Source organism: Eulemur rufifrons, chromosome 2 (genome assembly GCF_041146395.1).
Source record: "Eulemur rufifrons isolate Redbay chromosome 2, OSU_ERuf_1, whole genome shotgun sequence".
Taxonomy (NCBI): domain Eukaryota; kingdom Metazoa; phylum Chordata; class Mammalia; order Primates; family Lemuridae; genus Eulemur; species Eulemur rufifrons.
Window position 1 is genome coordinate 58,243,955 of NC_090984.1, and position 13,483 is coordinate 58,257,437.

Below are 13,483 nucleotides of genomic sequence, written 5' to 3' on the forward strand. Positions count from 1 at the left end.
ACAAACGGGGAGACAGGGCCCGGGCTCACAACTGAGCGAAGTGAAGGCAGGCTGCTCCTGTCAGCACCCGCGGGGCAACTCCCAGCCCTCGCCCGCACCCATTCCCGCAGCCCCGACCCTGCCCACCTCAGTTCCAGCACGCAAGCCCCTGGTCCCCGACCCAGGCCCTCTTCTCTGTGGCCCCCAAACCTGTTCCTACGGGTCTCCTCCTCAGTGACGCCCCAGCGCAGGTCAATGCCGTGAAGGCTGATGCGGTGCGGGGCCGCCCGCGCCTGCAGTGCTGGCAGCACGGACCGCAGCAGCAGGTCCCGCTCCCCGTGCATGTCTCGGAAGGTGGATGAAATGAAAAGCCGGATGCTGCGCCACCTGGAGGTAAGCAGAGGGCTGGGCTCAGTCTGGGGATCAGCCACACGACCCAATTCACGGTCACTGCTGTGGTCACCCTTCAGTGCTGAGAACGAGCCAGGTAGGACAGACGGCGGAGGGGTGTCCAGCAGGCCTCCAGGGAATAACTTGCACGGAGTCTCAACAGCAGGGCCCTGGAATTTAAACCCCACTTGCTATTTCACGTGCACCCTTCTTCTTTCAGCTAATCATTATTATGAACTTACTGTTGATGACAGCACTGTGAGGTACACATTACCATTATCTCCACTTTACCAATCAAGAAACTATAGCTCTAAGAAAGTAAGCAACTAGCCCAAGAATCAACATACTATTTGGCAAGACCAGGATGAAAAAGCAAGAACCTGTGCTCCTACCTTCTCTGCTTAAGCCCTGGCTATCTGGCCAGGATGTTTGCTACCCTCCCTGCATTCTACCCTCCTTTCCCTAGTAAAGAAAGGAGCTTGTTCCCGATCTGACAACTTCCTTTGCTAGAGAAACCCCTGCCTGGGAAAGAGGAAGCATATCTTAGTGAAGAGAACAAGCAGCATCTCAACAGCCAGAATTTCAGTCCCAGAGCTTCTCCAGGTTTTGACCGCAGCCCCTCCCAATTCACACAGGCATAGAAACACCGACTGACCCTTGCTGGGAAACAGGAGCCAAGGGGCTTGGAGTATCCTCTTCCAGTGGCCGGAGAGACTTGCCCCCCGTCTTTCCTGGTGGTGGTGGAATCTTGAATATCTTGTCCATTTGATCAACATGTTCCAGAAGACGGGAGGCTCCACGCTCTGCAATGAACCTGACATAAATGGCAACAAAATAAATGACAGTAGAATACCAAAGGTCAGAATCAAGAAGGTCTTCCAAGAGGGGCAGGGGGACAAAGACATGGCCAGGTTAGGTCACCAGTTAACTGGAGCTCCTTAAGAAAGTGACTATAAGCAGACTTCAAATAAACAAGGCTGCAGAACCACAGGAATAAAGGGAAAGAGAAGAAGTCCAGCCCTAGCCCCTCCTGCTGTGCATGGTGGTCATCAGCTTGGGCCACGGGCATTTGGGCGAGACTAAGGTGTAAAGACGAAAGCCATCCCCTTCTGGGACTGATCGGCTCTCTACCAGCCATGAAAGTTCCCTGGAGGAGAAATGTGCACAGGGCTTCCTAGTAGGAGTTGAGAAAAACAGGTAACATCCAAAGGAAAAGGCATGAGAGAAAAAAAGTAAATGAGAAGGCTAAGGGTGGAGAGAAAGACAAAGTAAAAAGATTTCTGTAATTCAGCATAAACATATGGGATTTTCTCTGGATCAAGAATTGAAAAAAAGCCACATGATATGACCAACTCTTGAGCTGTTCCCTTAAAAGTAAACAGTGCAATCTCTCATGTCCCTTTTCCTCTTTCTTACTGGATAGAATACAAACTTGACTGGACAGCCATCTGGAACCATGAGGTAGAAGCTGAGTATTTGAGGATGATGGCGTGATCAGACAGAAGGTGCTTGAGTCCCTGTGGCACTGTGTTGCTGCTATGCCTGGACAGCTGTAAAAGAGGAATAAACTTCTATCTTGCTTAAAAAAAGATGTGAACAAAGTAGAGGCCACAGATAATCTCTTAAAGATGTTCTAACAAAGTCCCCAACCCCTTCAGTGTCCATCTTGTACTCACTTCAGTATCCCGTCAGTACAGCCTGAGAGTGTCACATCGCTGGGATTTGAATCTGGTGATCTGGCAACGGGAAGAAGCAGTCACTAACCATCAGAAACAATGCCTGGAACACAGAGTCACTGCCCCCTAACACCTTAAGATGGACAAACCCACCTCTGCACCTTTAATAGGGTTATGTGCTAGGCTAGGGCTGGGGTAGACCCTCACAAAGGGGTACTGAGCTAGGCTGAAGGCTTCAGAGAAGCTTCCAGCATCTGAAGTGCAACAGACATAAGAAGGCAGAGTTGGGGAAGTGCCTGGCGAATGGGAGTGTCCACGCTTTGGCAGGAGTAGAAAGGAACTGACAGTGGGCAGGGAGTGTAAGCATCCTTACATGTATATGTTCTTTCTTAGGAGGACACCAACAAAGAGGCACTTGGAATTCACATGCTGCCAGAAAATCTGTTTGGCCACATTTATCATTTTCTCATGCATTCTTTGGCCAAAGAGGATGACCCTGTCCACCTGTAAGATGAAAGGGGAGGTACACAGACCAAAAACAAAAGGATAGGAGAGATGCTAAAAAGCTCAGGACATCAAGAGATGAGATCTCTGAGGACTGGGGAATTAGGAGAACTCTGAGAGGAGTGGGAAACTGCCTCTTCTGAGAACACTTAAAATGAGGGAAGCCACTACACCCTGATGGGGGCGAGGGTGGCAAATCAAAGTTGAGGTAGGGGTTGGGGCAGTGGTAGGTGGTTCATTCAGGCACACAAGAACTGATTGTTAAGTTAGGAATTTTGTGAGCAGTTATTAAACATGGCCATGAAATTATCTGAACTTAAAATTAAATAAGTTATATATTAAAAAAGGTAATAAATACTTACAACTCATCACTTCCTAATTATTTTATTACATTTTACTATTATCCACTCTTTTTTTTTTTTTTTTTTTTGAGACAGAGTCTCACTCTGTTGCCCAGGCTAGAGTGCCATGGCGTCAGCCTAGCTCACAGCAATCTCAAACTCCTGGGCTCAAGCAATCCTCCTGCCTCAGCCTCCCAAGTAGCTGGGACTACAGGCATGCGCCACCATGCCTGGCTAACATTTTCTATGTATTTTTAGTTGTCCGGCTAATTTCTTTCTATTTTTAGTAGAGACAGGTTCTTGCTCTTGCTCAGGCTGGTGTCGAACTCCTGAGCTCAAACGATCCACCTGCCTCGGCCTCCCAGAGTGCTAGGATTACAGGTGTGAGCCACCACACCCCGCCTCTATCATCCACTCTTGAGCTCATTTACATCTACTGCATCAGTGTTGCGGAAATACTGTACAGTGGTGTGCTACTGAGCCCCTCTTCCCAACTCTGTGTTCAGTGACACCATGTTGGTAGCCTGAAATCAGCCACAGTAAGACTGTTTACACCATGGAAATAAGCAAATGCTATTAGCCAAGACTTATTTTTCCAGACAGGTGGTTGTTAAACATTTACCAGCACACCTCTGGGGGTTGAGGGGGAGGCTGTATACAGTAGGGAGCTAATCTGAGTATTATCCATGGTTTGAAAGGTCCGCTTTGAGAGGTCAAGAAATGAGATATATCAGTTGTAGAGAAAAGTGTGGGGAAGGAGAGAGTTTCTCAAGGACTGGGCAGTACTCACAGGAACCCTTTGGACAGCGAGAGACAGCAGGTATTTCCCAAAATTATCCAGGAGCCATTCATCCTCTTCAACCAAATCCTGAAGGAAAAGTCCTCACATTACCTGGTTGCACAAGAGATCAATAAGCAACAAACACCACAGTTTGCTTGGGAAATCTTCCGAAGTGCATATATCCATGCCTTTACTAAATATTCGGGTTTTTCCCAGGCCTGTGTCCTTTATATATTTTTGGATGGTAGGGGTGGGTGTCTGACCTGAACTTGGGCCTGGAGCTCGACGGCAGTCTTCAGGATACCTTCTTCTGCCTTAAGCACCACAGTCTTCGGGGTGCCACTTCCGCACAGCAAGAGATCCGCCTGCTCCGCCCTCGCGACCATCATTCCAATCAACAGCAGCACATAGTTCAGCGGGGGCTGATTGGACATGCATCGGGCTGAAATGAAGCTCCCCTATTTTGGAATTCACCCTTGCCCACCCAGCCCTGGAGGCCAAACACTTCCATCAGTTTGGAAGAAGGGCAAAGGGGACAAATCCCCAGTTAGGAGGGGTCAGCTTCAGCAGCCTCGGGAAGAGCTGATGGGGCAGGGAGGGTAGAGAAAAGCCAGGATTCCAGCCCCCAAGTTCAACACTGGGATGTAGCGCAGTGACAGTAAGACGTATTTTGGCAAAGGAAATTTAAAGAGGACTAAGTACCAGCCAAATGTGAAATGTTAGTGTTATAATCCATACACAGGGTTGAAACCACATCCTAGGAATTGTCCCTAGGAACTGAGGACTGATACTTGGAAGCAAAGTCATGTCATTTATTTCAGTCTGAGTCCTTGGCTGGGAGAACCAGGTCTGGGAACAGATACCTCTCAGGATCACCAGCATCCAACCAACCCCTTAGAGAACGCTTTTCATCTGCCTACCCCTTGTGCGTTGCTCTTGGGACAGAGCTTGTCTGCACAGGCATCTGTCAGATAGACCAAGAGGGTGCGGCCTGGCAGCGGGGGCAGGCTGTGCTTCACAGAGAGGTTCACAGCTGTCTCCAAGGCCTGTCGATACCGGTTCAGCATCTCACTGTCATATTTCCACTGTCTGCAGGCAGGAAAGACACAGACACAGGGGCTTAACTGTCTGCCACTTTGAGGCAGATGGGGAGATGAGAACTTGCCACTCAAGTATTGAGTCCTCGCCCACCCTCCACAAGCACTACCACCACCTTCCACAGCCACCTCCACTGCTGGTATAGGAGACTAGGGCAGAGCTTCCCTTTGCCCCCATTCCCCAGGACTCTTCCAATCCATTCTCATGGCAGGAGAGGGTAAGTCACCCGGAGACCCACTCTCTGCAATCACCTGCTACACTTAACACATTAATCCACACTTATTTCATGAGGCAAGATTTAACTGCTACATATTTTTAAATGGTATTTTTTTATTTTATTTTATTTATTTATTTATTTATTTTTTTTTTGGAGACAGAATCTAGCTCTGTTGCCCGGGCTAGAGTGAGTGCCGTGGCATCAGCCTAGCTCACAGCAACCTCAAACTCCTGGGCTTAAGCAATCCTTCTGCCTCAGCCTCCCGAGTAGCTGGGACTACAGGCATGTGCCACCATGCCCAGCTAATTTTTTTCTATATATATTTTTAGTTGTCCAGCTAACTTATTTCTATTTTTAGTAGAGATGGGGTCTCGCTCTTGCTCAGGCTGGTCTCGAACTCCTGACCTTGAGCGATCCTCCCACCTCGGCCCCCCAGAGTGCTAGGATTACAGGCGTGAGCCACCTCGGCCAGCTTTTAAATGGTATTTTAAAGAGCAAATACTAAATTCTTATGCCACTGATTAGCTATGGAAACCAGGCAATTAAAGAAGGAAGAATTGAACACTCATCCCACCTTTCCCATACAATCTATTTCAGAGTGAGCTTTAGTTGATAAGGGAGGCTCTTTTTAGAATTCTAGTTAATAAATATGGGGGAACGATGAAAAACCTCCATTCTGCAACTGCCAATGAAACAACTGGTTCAGCAAAGATCATCAATGGATGAGCCATTAACTACATAGTGAGATTGGTCTATCACTATCTAAAAGCACTCATCAATCTTACCATCACTTTGAGTGGGACCACCAGACTTTTGTGCTTCCTGATCTTATATTCTATCAGGAGGCAAAAAAATTCTAACGGTCTCACTCAAATAGTGTACATAGGGTCACCTATGAAATTCTTGCAAAAAAAAAAAAACAAAAAACACCAACAACAAAATCTCTGAATCTATTAAAGTCTTTAGAGTTAATGCCCAGTGTACAAGAAATAGAAAAACAAGGTAGATGACACCATAAGCAAGTAGGTAAATCCAGAATGTGGGACGTTCTATGGGGCACCTGAACCTGGTTTCCACAGCAATTCAATGGCATAAAATTTAAGAGACCTAAATATCAAATGCAATGTATAGGCCAGGCGTGGTGGCTCACGCCTATAATCCTAGCACTCTGGGAGGCCAAGGCAGGGGGATCACTTGAGCTCAGGAGTTTAAGACGAGCCTGAGTAAGAGCAAGACCCCGTCTCTACCAAAAATAGAAAAAATTAGCTGGGCATGGTAGTGGGTGACTGTAGTCCCAGCTACTTGGGAGGCCAAAGCAGGAGGATTGTTTAAGCTCAGGAGTTGGAGGTTGCAGTGAGCTATGATGACGCCACTACACTCTACCAGGGGTGAGAGAGCAAGACTCTGTCTCACAAAAAAAAAAAAAAAAAAAAAAAATGCAATGTGTAGACCTTGTTTAGAATCAAACCCAGCAGGGTGGCAGTCCAAATAGTATTCCTGTTTTTAATAAAACTGTGAAACGATATTTTTAGACAATTAGCAAATTTGAATATGGACTAGATAATAGATAATACCAAGGAATTATTTTTCAGTTTCATTAGGTATATTAATAACCATTCTGATTACATAAGATAATGTCCATTTTTAAAGACAGACACATTACATATGGTCAGGTAAAATAAAATGTATCATATTATTTGGCATTTGTTTTAAAAGCATCTTCAAAAGAAGAAAAAGAAAAAGAAAAATGATCAGTAAAGGAAATGTGATACAATCTAAATAATCGTTGAATCTGGCTAACAGTTTTACGGGAGTCTATTATCCTATTCTCATTACTTGTGTGCCTATTTAAAAATTTTCATGTTAATTTTTTTAATCTAGAAAATTCAGTAATCTTACCAGTGCTCTCAAACAGAATTAAATTACAATTAATTTAATTTAAATTATACACATAATTTATATTTTCTAATAGCCACACTTAAAAAGGTAAAAAGAAACTGGTGAAAGTAATTTAATATTACATTTTTTTAACCTAACATATAAAATATTTTCATGTCAGCATGTAACTAATACAAAAATTATGAATGAGATATTTTACATTCTTTTTTTAGACTGCCTTCAAAATCCAGCATGTCTCAACTCAGATTAGCCACATTTCAAGTCCTAATTAGCCACATGTGACTAGTGGCTACCACACTGGTCAGTGTAGGAATACTGTTTGGACTGGCACCCTGAGTTTGATTCTTAAACCGTCCTATGCTCAGACATTGATTCAGGAGATTCCTGGTTACTGAGTCTGACTTGAAGCTTAGATGAGCGCTGCATTTGTTTTGAGTGAAAACTAATGTATGACACTGTTGAAGCACTTAAAAGGACAAAGAGCTGCGACTCAAGCCTATAGAACAAGTTGTATGTCTGCCTTTGAGCCAGCATGATGATAACTATCTTTGTGTATGTGTTTAGGAGGAGGAGGAAAGAAGAGGAGGAAGGAGAAAGGAAGAGGAGAAGAAAGGAGGAAGGAGGAGAGGAAAGAAGGAAGGAGAAGAAGAAAAAATGAAGGAAGGAAGGAAGGAAGGAAGGAAGGAAGGAAGGGGAAGTGGAAGGGAAAGAAAGAAACACGAAGGAAGAAAGAAGATGAATGAATTAAAAAATACACAGAGAGAGTGAGAAACAAAAACAAAAACAAACAGATGTCACAGAGAAGAAAATCGTGAACCAGAGCAGAAGCGGAGAAGACACCAGCATGCACTAAAAGAAATGGAGATGCTACACAGACTCACAGAATCCACAATAACCAATAAAACAGTAGCAGATAATAGAGTGGAGGCCCAGGAATAGATTTTGTTTCATGATCTCTCTATAGGACAATGTGAAAGGCAAGCTTTGCTGTGTAAGAGATGATTGGAACCAGGCAAGTTCAAGCCACTGGGATACGGACAAGCATGTCTTTAAAGAAAAACAGATGACTTCCAACTCATGCCAGGGTGCCTCCTATTGCCCACGCTTGGCGCCTGGACAGCACACACATACCTGGCCTTGTGTATTTTCAACTTCTCCCACTTCAGCTGCTCATACATCACAGGTATCCTCATTGCTATCCGAAGATCCCGACGACTGAAGTTGTGAAGTGTCCTCGGAACAGAACGCCTCCTGCTATTTCTTAAGTTTCTAGTTATTATCTTCCTCATCAGTTGTGTATTAGAAGGAAAGGACAACGCTGTGTGGTGACAAATAAATATCTAAGCCAGGCAGCTTCTATTCCCTCAACTTGTCCTCAGCAATGCATCCTAAGCCCCAAACCCTGGGGCTGGCAAGGGTCTGACCTCTGCCCACCCTACACCCTGAGACTATAAGGCAAGAGGCTGAAGATGTCAGTGCTGCTGCCTCACTTATTGTCAGAGAGAAGCAAACAGGAGGTGGAGGAAGGGAGATAATACCGTTTTTTCTGAGCTGAGCCTCAAGGTTATTGATGGAATCATGGGCATTAAGGAACCTGAATGGAAACTGCCGACTGTGGATCACCGACTTCTGGAAAGCAAGGGAGAGGTCATGAGCAGACAACCAGGGAATATGGGGGCTTCGGGGACCTCAGGGACCAGGACAATGAGGTAACCACTCTATTAGCTTTGTGGGAAGGTGAAGGACAAAATGAATTTAAAAAAGAGATAGGCCGGGCACGGTGGCTCACGCCTGTAATCCTAGCACTCTGGGAGGCCGAGGTGGGCAGATCGTTTGAGCTCAGGAGTTCGACACCAGCCTGAGCAAGAGCGAGACCCCCATCTCTACTAAAAATAGAAAGAAATTATATGGACAGCTAAAAATATATGTAGAAAATATTAGCCGGGCATGGTGGCACATGCCTGTAGTCCCAGCTACTCGGGAGGCTGAGGCAGGAGGATCGCTTGAGCCCAGGAGTTTGAGGTTGCTGTGAGCTAGGCTGACGCCATGGCACTCATTCTAGCCTGGGCAACAGAGTGAGACTCTGTCTCAAAAAAAAAAAAAAAAAAAAAGAGATAGAAAAGGGGGAATAAGAAGAAAGAGAAAGAAAAGTTGTCATTTTAAGAGTATGAGAAAAGGTAAAGAAGACGGAAGTAGAAAGAAAAGGAAATAACAGAAGGGGCCCTGTTACTTTTCAGACTCCCTCTTAAGTTAGATTACAGAATTGCCTCTTCCCGGTAAGTCACTGAGCTCAGAAAATAAAAATGAAAGTTCTTATACTCTACTGATTTCTCAAAGGATTGCCTGAACTTCCAAACATGTCTCCCCAACCTATCTGTATTTCCATACCTATTTACAGCCCACATGGAAACAGCTTGGTGCCTGTGACCTTCCTCGGCCACCTGGAAAACCTGGCCTCCAGAACAGTAGTGGCATCTCCACACCCGCACCTAGTTGCCACCCCATGGCTACCTGCCCCACACACGTACCGCGTGCTGGAGTCTCTGGAGAATGAGCTCATGGTGGCGGGCACTGATTCCAACTCGAAGCAGGTTGCACAGGTTCCGAAGCATGGCCATGAAGGGAAGCTTCCCATTTTCTGTGGAAGGTGGGGCATAGGGTGAGAAAAGCAAATGAGGAATAATGAGACAGAGGTCGGGGACCAGAGCAAGAAGTTCAGAGGCAATGTAGAAAGTTCCAGATGGATGAAGTGAGGAACTGACATATGATATAGAAAGAGCTTTTTGTTAAAAAATAACAAAAAGCAGAGAGAAAGAGAAGATTGATGGTAACTTGGTTATTCCCCAATTTGAATTTTTTTCCTTTATCAGGACAGGCAAATTTCTTAAAATTTCTATGTCCTAAATGTAAGTTTCTGTAGGGATTCCAATATGCCATATTCTGGTCCTACCTTGTTTGGAATGAGGTACACAGATATTGATACAAGTGCAGTCAGAGAGAAGGTACCACTTGTGTCATATGTTCATAAATACTTGTGCATCACCTAACCACATCTGGAATGATAATCTATGATGCCAACATTACTCAAAGCAGGTACCACTGTGCACTTTGGAGTGGTCAATGACAGACCTTCTAAATCCAATGGTTTTCAGAGATACAACTATCAGGCAAAAGAGTAACTGCATCATGCCATAGAAGTCTTCTAGTCGGGGTCTAAAATGTAGAGGCATAAATAGGGAGTGAAGAGTAGAAGGGAATGTGATGGTCAAGGCCACTCTACCAATGAGTTCCTCCCAGACAGAAGCTTTGTTCCCACGCAGGCTCAGCTCCCGCTCCCAGGTCTCTGGCCTAGGAAGCTTCATCCTCTTCCCAGCTCTGCTGGAATCCCATGGCCCGGGGAGGCGACTTCGGGAAAAAAGCTGTAGGTTGGAGGGGTATCTGGGACAGAGAAGAAAGACTCTATCAAAGCTGGCAACAAAATAACTCGGAAAAAGAAAGGTGAGTCTGTCTAAGCCACTCAGTCATGTTTCCAGGCCACATCTGCCCCAAGTCTTTGCTGGGGTTGAGAACTACCAGGATTGGGGTCATGGACATTGAAAAGTCAAAGGGTTACCTAAATGGAATGCATGCTCGGGGTATATGTAGTTTCTCACCTGTAGCCCAAAAGGGCTTGGACATGCTGGGCAGGCTCCCGGATATGCAATCGTTGTACCAACTTCTTCAGTGTGAACCTTGGCTGATTCTTTTTCTCTGCTACTGCATGGTAGGCATTCTCGAACTGTGGAAACATCCCCAAGTCCCACAGGCAACTTCATCCATGACCATGGACACTTTCCTTAGCAAGCAGAGCCTAAGACTACCCTACATCTATGAGGTAATTGCTTCCTTCAAAATAGACTTGGGCAAGGAGTAGGAACAGAAGGTACACGTCTCCAGCAACAACAGTGCCCACGTGAGCAGGAGGAAGCTGCTCGTAGGGGTCACTGTTTCATTCACGCAAGTCTGAACTATCAGTGGTTACTGTGGGATGGCTGGGCTGTGAAAAACAAGATGGAGGCAGAATGAACAGAGAACATCTTTGTTCTCAGAGGGATGGAAAAGGAAAAGCAGCTCTTATCTAAATCACTGAGACTCTAAACAGGGAAATGGAAGCATCAGCATGATGCAAGCCGTGAGGAGTTAAAAAACAAAAAAAATTTGGCTTTCAGAATCTTCTATGGTAAAACAGCTAAGTTTAGGATACATTTATAGGAAGAAGAGAAAAGACCAGTTGACCAACTGAGAATGTGGTTTTTCTTGTAATGCTAATATATAATTTCCTAATAATCTGTTTTAATAATGATTATGGGCTGGGCACAATGGCTCATGCCACTGTGTAATCCCAGCACTTTGGGAGGCCAAGGTGGGAGAATCACTTGAGGCTGGGAGTTTGAGGTTGCAGTGAGCTATGAGTGCGCCACTGCACTACAGCCTGGGCAACAGAGCAAGACCCTGTCTCTAAAAAATAAAGAAATAAAGAAAATAATGATTATGTTGATGATAGCTAACACTTATTTAGTGCCAGGTATTGTTAGAAATACTTTACATATAGTAACTGATTTAATCTTCACAACAACCCAATAATGTACGTTCTGCTATCATCCCCATTTTATAAAAGAGGAAACTGAGGCAAGAGAAGTTACGTCATTTGACCAAGGTCTTATGGCCAGCAAGGGGTAGAGATGAGACTCAAACCCAGGTGATCTGAATCCAGATTCTATGCCCTTAATTACTAACTATAATGCCTCCTCCCTCTCTGACAGACCTTGGCTGAAGGAAGCTCTGTCAGAGAGAGAGGAGAGGCATTATAAACAGTAAACAGATTTTGTTTGGTTTATTTTTAAAACTTCCTATGGAAGGTAGACATTTCATAATGTTTTTAACTCTCTTACCCAGCTGGACATGTCACCTGTCAGTAAAGTACAACACTAAGGAGACTGAAATGCAGGGGAGGAAACCACGAGCTTTTCCAGTGCTCTCAGAACCTGACCCCCTAATCATGGCTGAAAAACCCCAGGCAGGAAATTAGCATGTGCCTACCACACTCACTATTAGTATTTCTAAATCTAAGGGAATTTTGTTTCTAAATATTAGTCCAGAAAAGATTGTACATGCACATATACAACCCCAGAAAAAAAGACTCACCTTTATCTGTTGATCTTGAAGAAACCAAAGGTGCTTTGGAAAATCTGTCTTAGAAAATTGATATCCCCCCGTCTTCTGCAGGGACAAGAGAAGCAGTTTTGAAAAGGCAAATGGAGGTTGTCCCTGGTTAGACCCATTCTAATAGCCCCCAAGGTCCATCTAAAAGGAAGCCAGCTAGGAAAGAGGCCTGCCCTGCTCTCTCTGTCCCCAGCTCTACCCAGCTCCTCTGGATTATTTTGACTCCTTTTGTCCCTGGTGTAGGACCCCCCCAGGGTCAGCATGTTCCTTTGTCCTTCCCTTTCCAGAGAAAAGGGGACCGAGTTGTGAATGACTAGGACTGAGGGAGGGACTGACTGGAGGGCGGGGGGGCCGGCGGGGGCGTCTCTTGGCCCGGTGCTTCCGAGGGTTGTACTTAGCCAGCTGGTACTCATCAAACTGGGCAAATTTGTCAGTCATAGCAGCACGGAGGCAGGCCGGCAGGGACACCGTCTTGTTCTCGTCTCCTTCAGCCAGGCTCTGTCAGAGAGAGAGGAGACCATCAGAAGGGAGACCCAAGTAAATCCTCCAGAACAAAACAACTTCATGATGTTACAGAAGAGCATAGGATAGGGATCAAGGTCCCAGCCCCAGCTCTAAAATGACAAGTTCTGCGCTACTGGGCAAGTCAGCAGACTTCTCTGATTCTTGTTTTCTTCATTAGAAACAGGAATTCCAGAGTTATGTCATTTTTTTTTTTTCAAACTGTGGTCCAGCCCTCCTAAATCGTGTTGTCCATGTTGGGCAACCCAGCCTGGTACAGGAAGAAGCTGTCCTGCATGGGTACCAACATTGAGGAAAGCTGAGGGGAGGCCAAACTGTCTGAGAATTTTCTCCAGGGATGCAGTGAGCGCAGGAGAAGGAACCAAGAGCAGACCAAAGCACAGGAAAAACAAGTGCCATACCTGGTAGAACTCAGCTACCTGGATCCAATCAGAAGGCAGCTGGACAATGGCACAGAAGTACCGTCGCAGGTGGGGGCGGCAGACTGGCAAGAAGGCAGCAATGGCCAAGACTTTGTTGGCCACATCTCGGACGTTCAGCTGCTGCCTGGCGTACAAAGATGCCTGGGGCATAGGGTGGAGAGAGTTGGCATATCAGCCACTTCCCCCACAGCTTTATGCCCTAAACTAACTCACTGACTGGATCTGCCTGCATAAAACTTTTCCTGCACCCTCCCTCCATATTGCCTGCAAAATATAAAGCCCAAGCCTCTTGGCTTGGCATTCCAAGTCCTCTATACTCTAGCCCTCATCTGCCGTTTCAGCATGTCTTCTACTGAGTCTGCCGACTGCCTTCCGAGTCAACCAGGCCCTTCCCTCTTTGAAAGACCTGCATCAACATCCATCAGAAATTTACCCAGGGTTCAAATCATTGA

At 45.6% G+C, this 13,483-nt stretch overlaps 1 protein-coding gene across 1 annotated transcript in view; it reads right to left on the minus strand.

The window, feature by feature from the left end:
- Nucleotides 1-13,483, minus strand: part of TEP1 (telomerase associated protein 1) — a 37,076-nt gene that overhangs the window by 17,192 nt on the left and 6,401 nt on the right. The window contains exons 5-19 of the mRNA XM_069484865.1: nt 13,011-13,172; nt 12,387-12,585; nt 12,070-12,113; nt 10,539-10,663; nt 10,166-10,323; nt 9,414-9,523; nt 8,424-8,514; nt 8,017-8,203; nt 4,592-4,760; nt 3,935-4,093; nt 3,681-3,758; nt 2,419-2,549; nt 2,046-2,105; nt 1,025-1,183; nt 190-366 (exon numbers count right to left, since the gene is read on the minus strand). Coding sequence (XP_069340966.1) covers nt 190-366; nt 1,025-1,183; nt 2,046-2,105; nt 2,419-2,549; nt 3,681-3,758; nt 3,935-4,093; nt 4,592-4,760; nt 8,017-8,203; nt 8,424-8,514; nt 9,414-9,523; nt 10,166-10,323; nt 10,539-10,663; nt 12,070-12,113; nt 12,387-12,585; nt 13,011-13,172 — 2,009 coding nt within the window. The remainder of the gene's footprint in view (nt 1-189; nt 367-1,024; nt 1,184-2,045; nt 2,106-2,418; nt 2,550-3,680; nt 3,759-3,934; nt 4,094-4,591; nt 4,761-8,016; nt 8,204-8,423; nt 8,515-9,413; nt 9,524-10,165; nt 10,324-10,538; nt 10,664-12,069; nt 12,114-12,386; nt 12,586-13,010; nt 13,173-13,483) is intronic.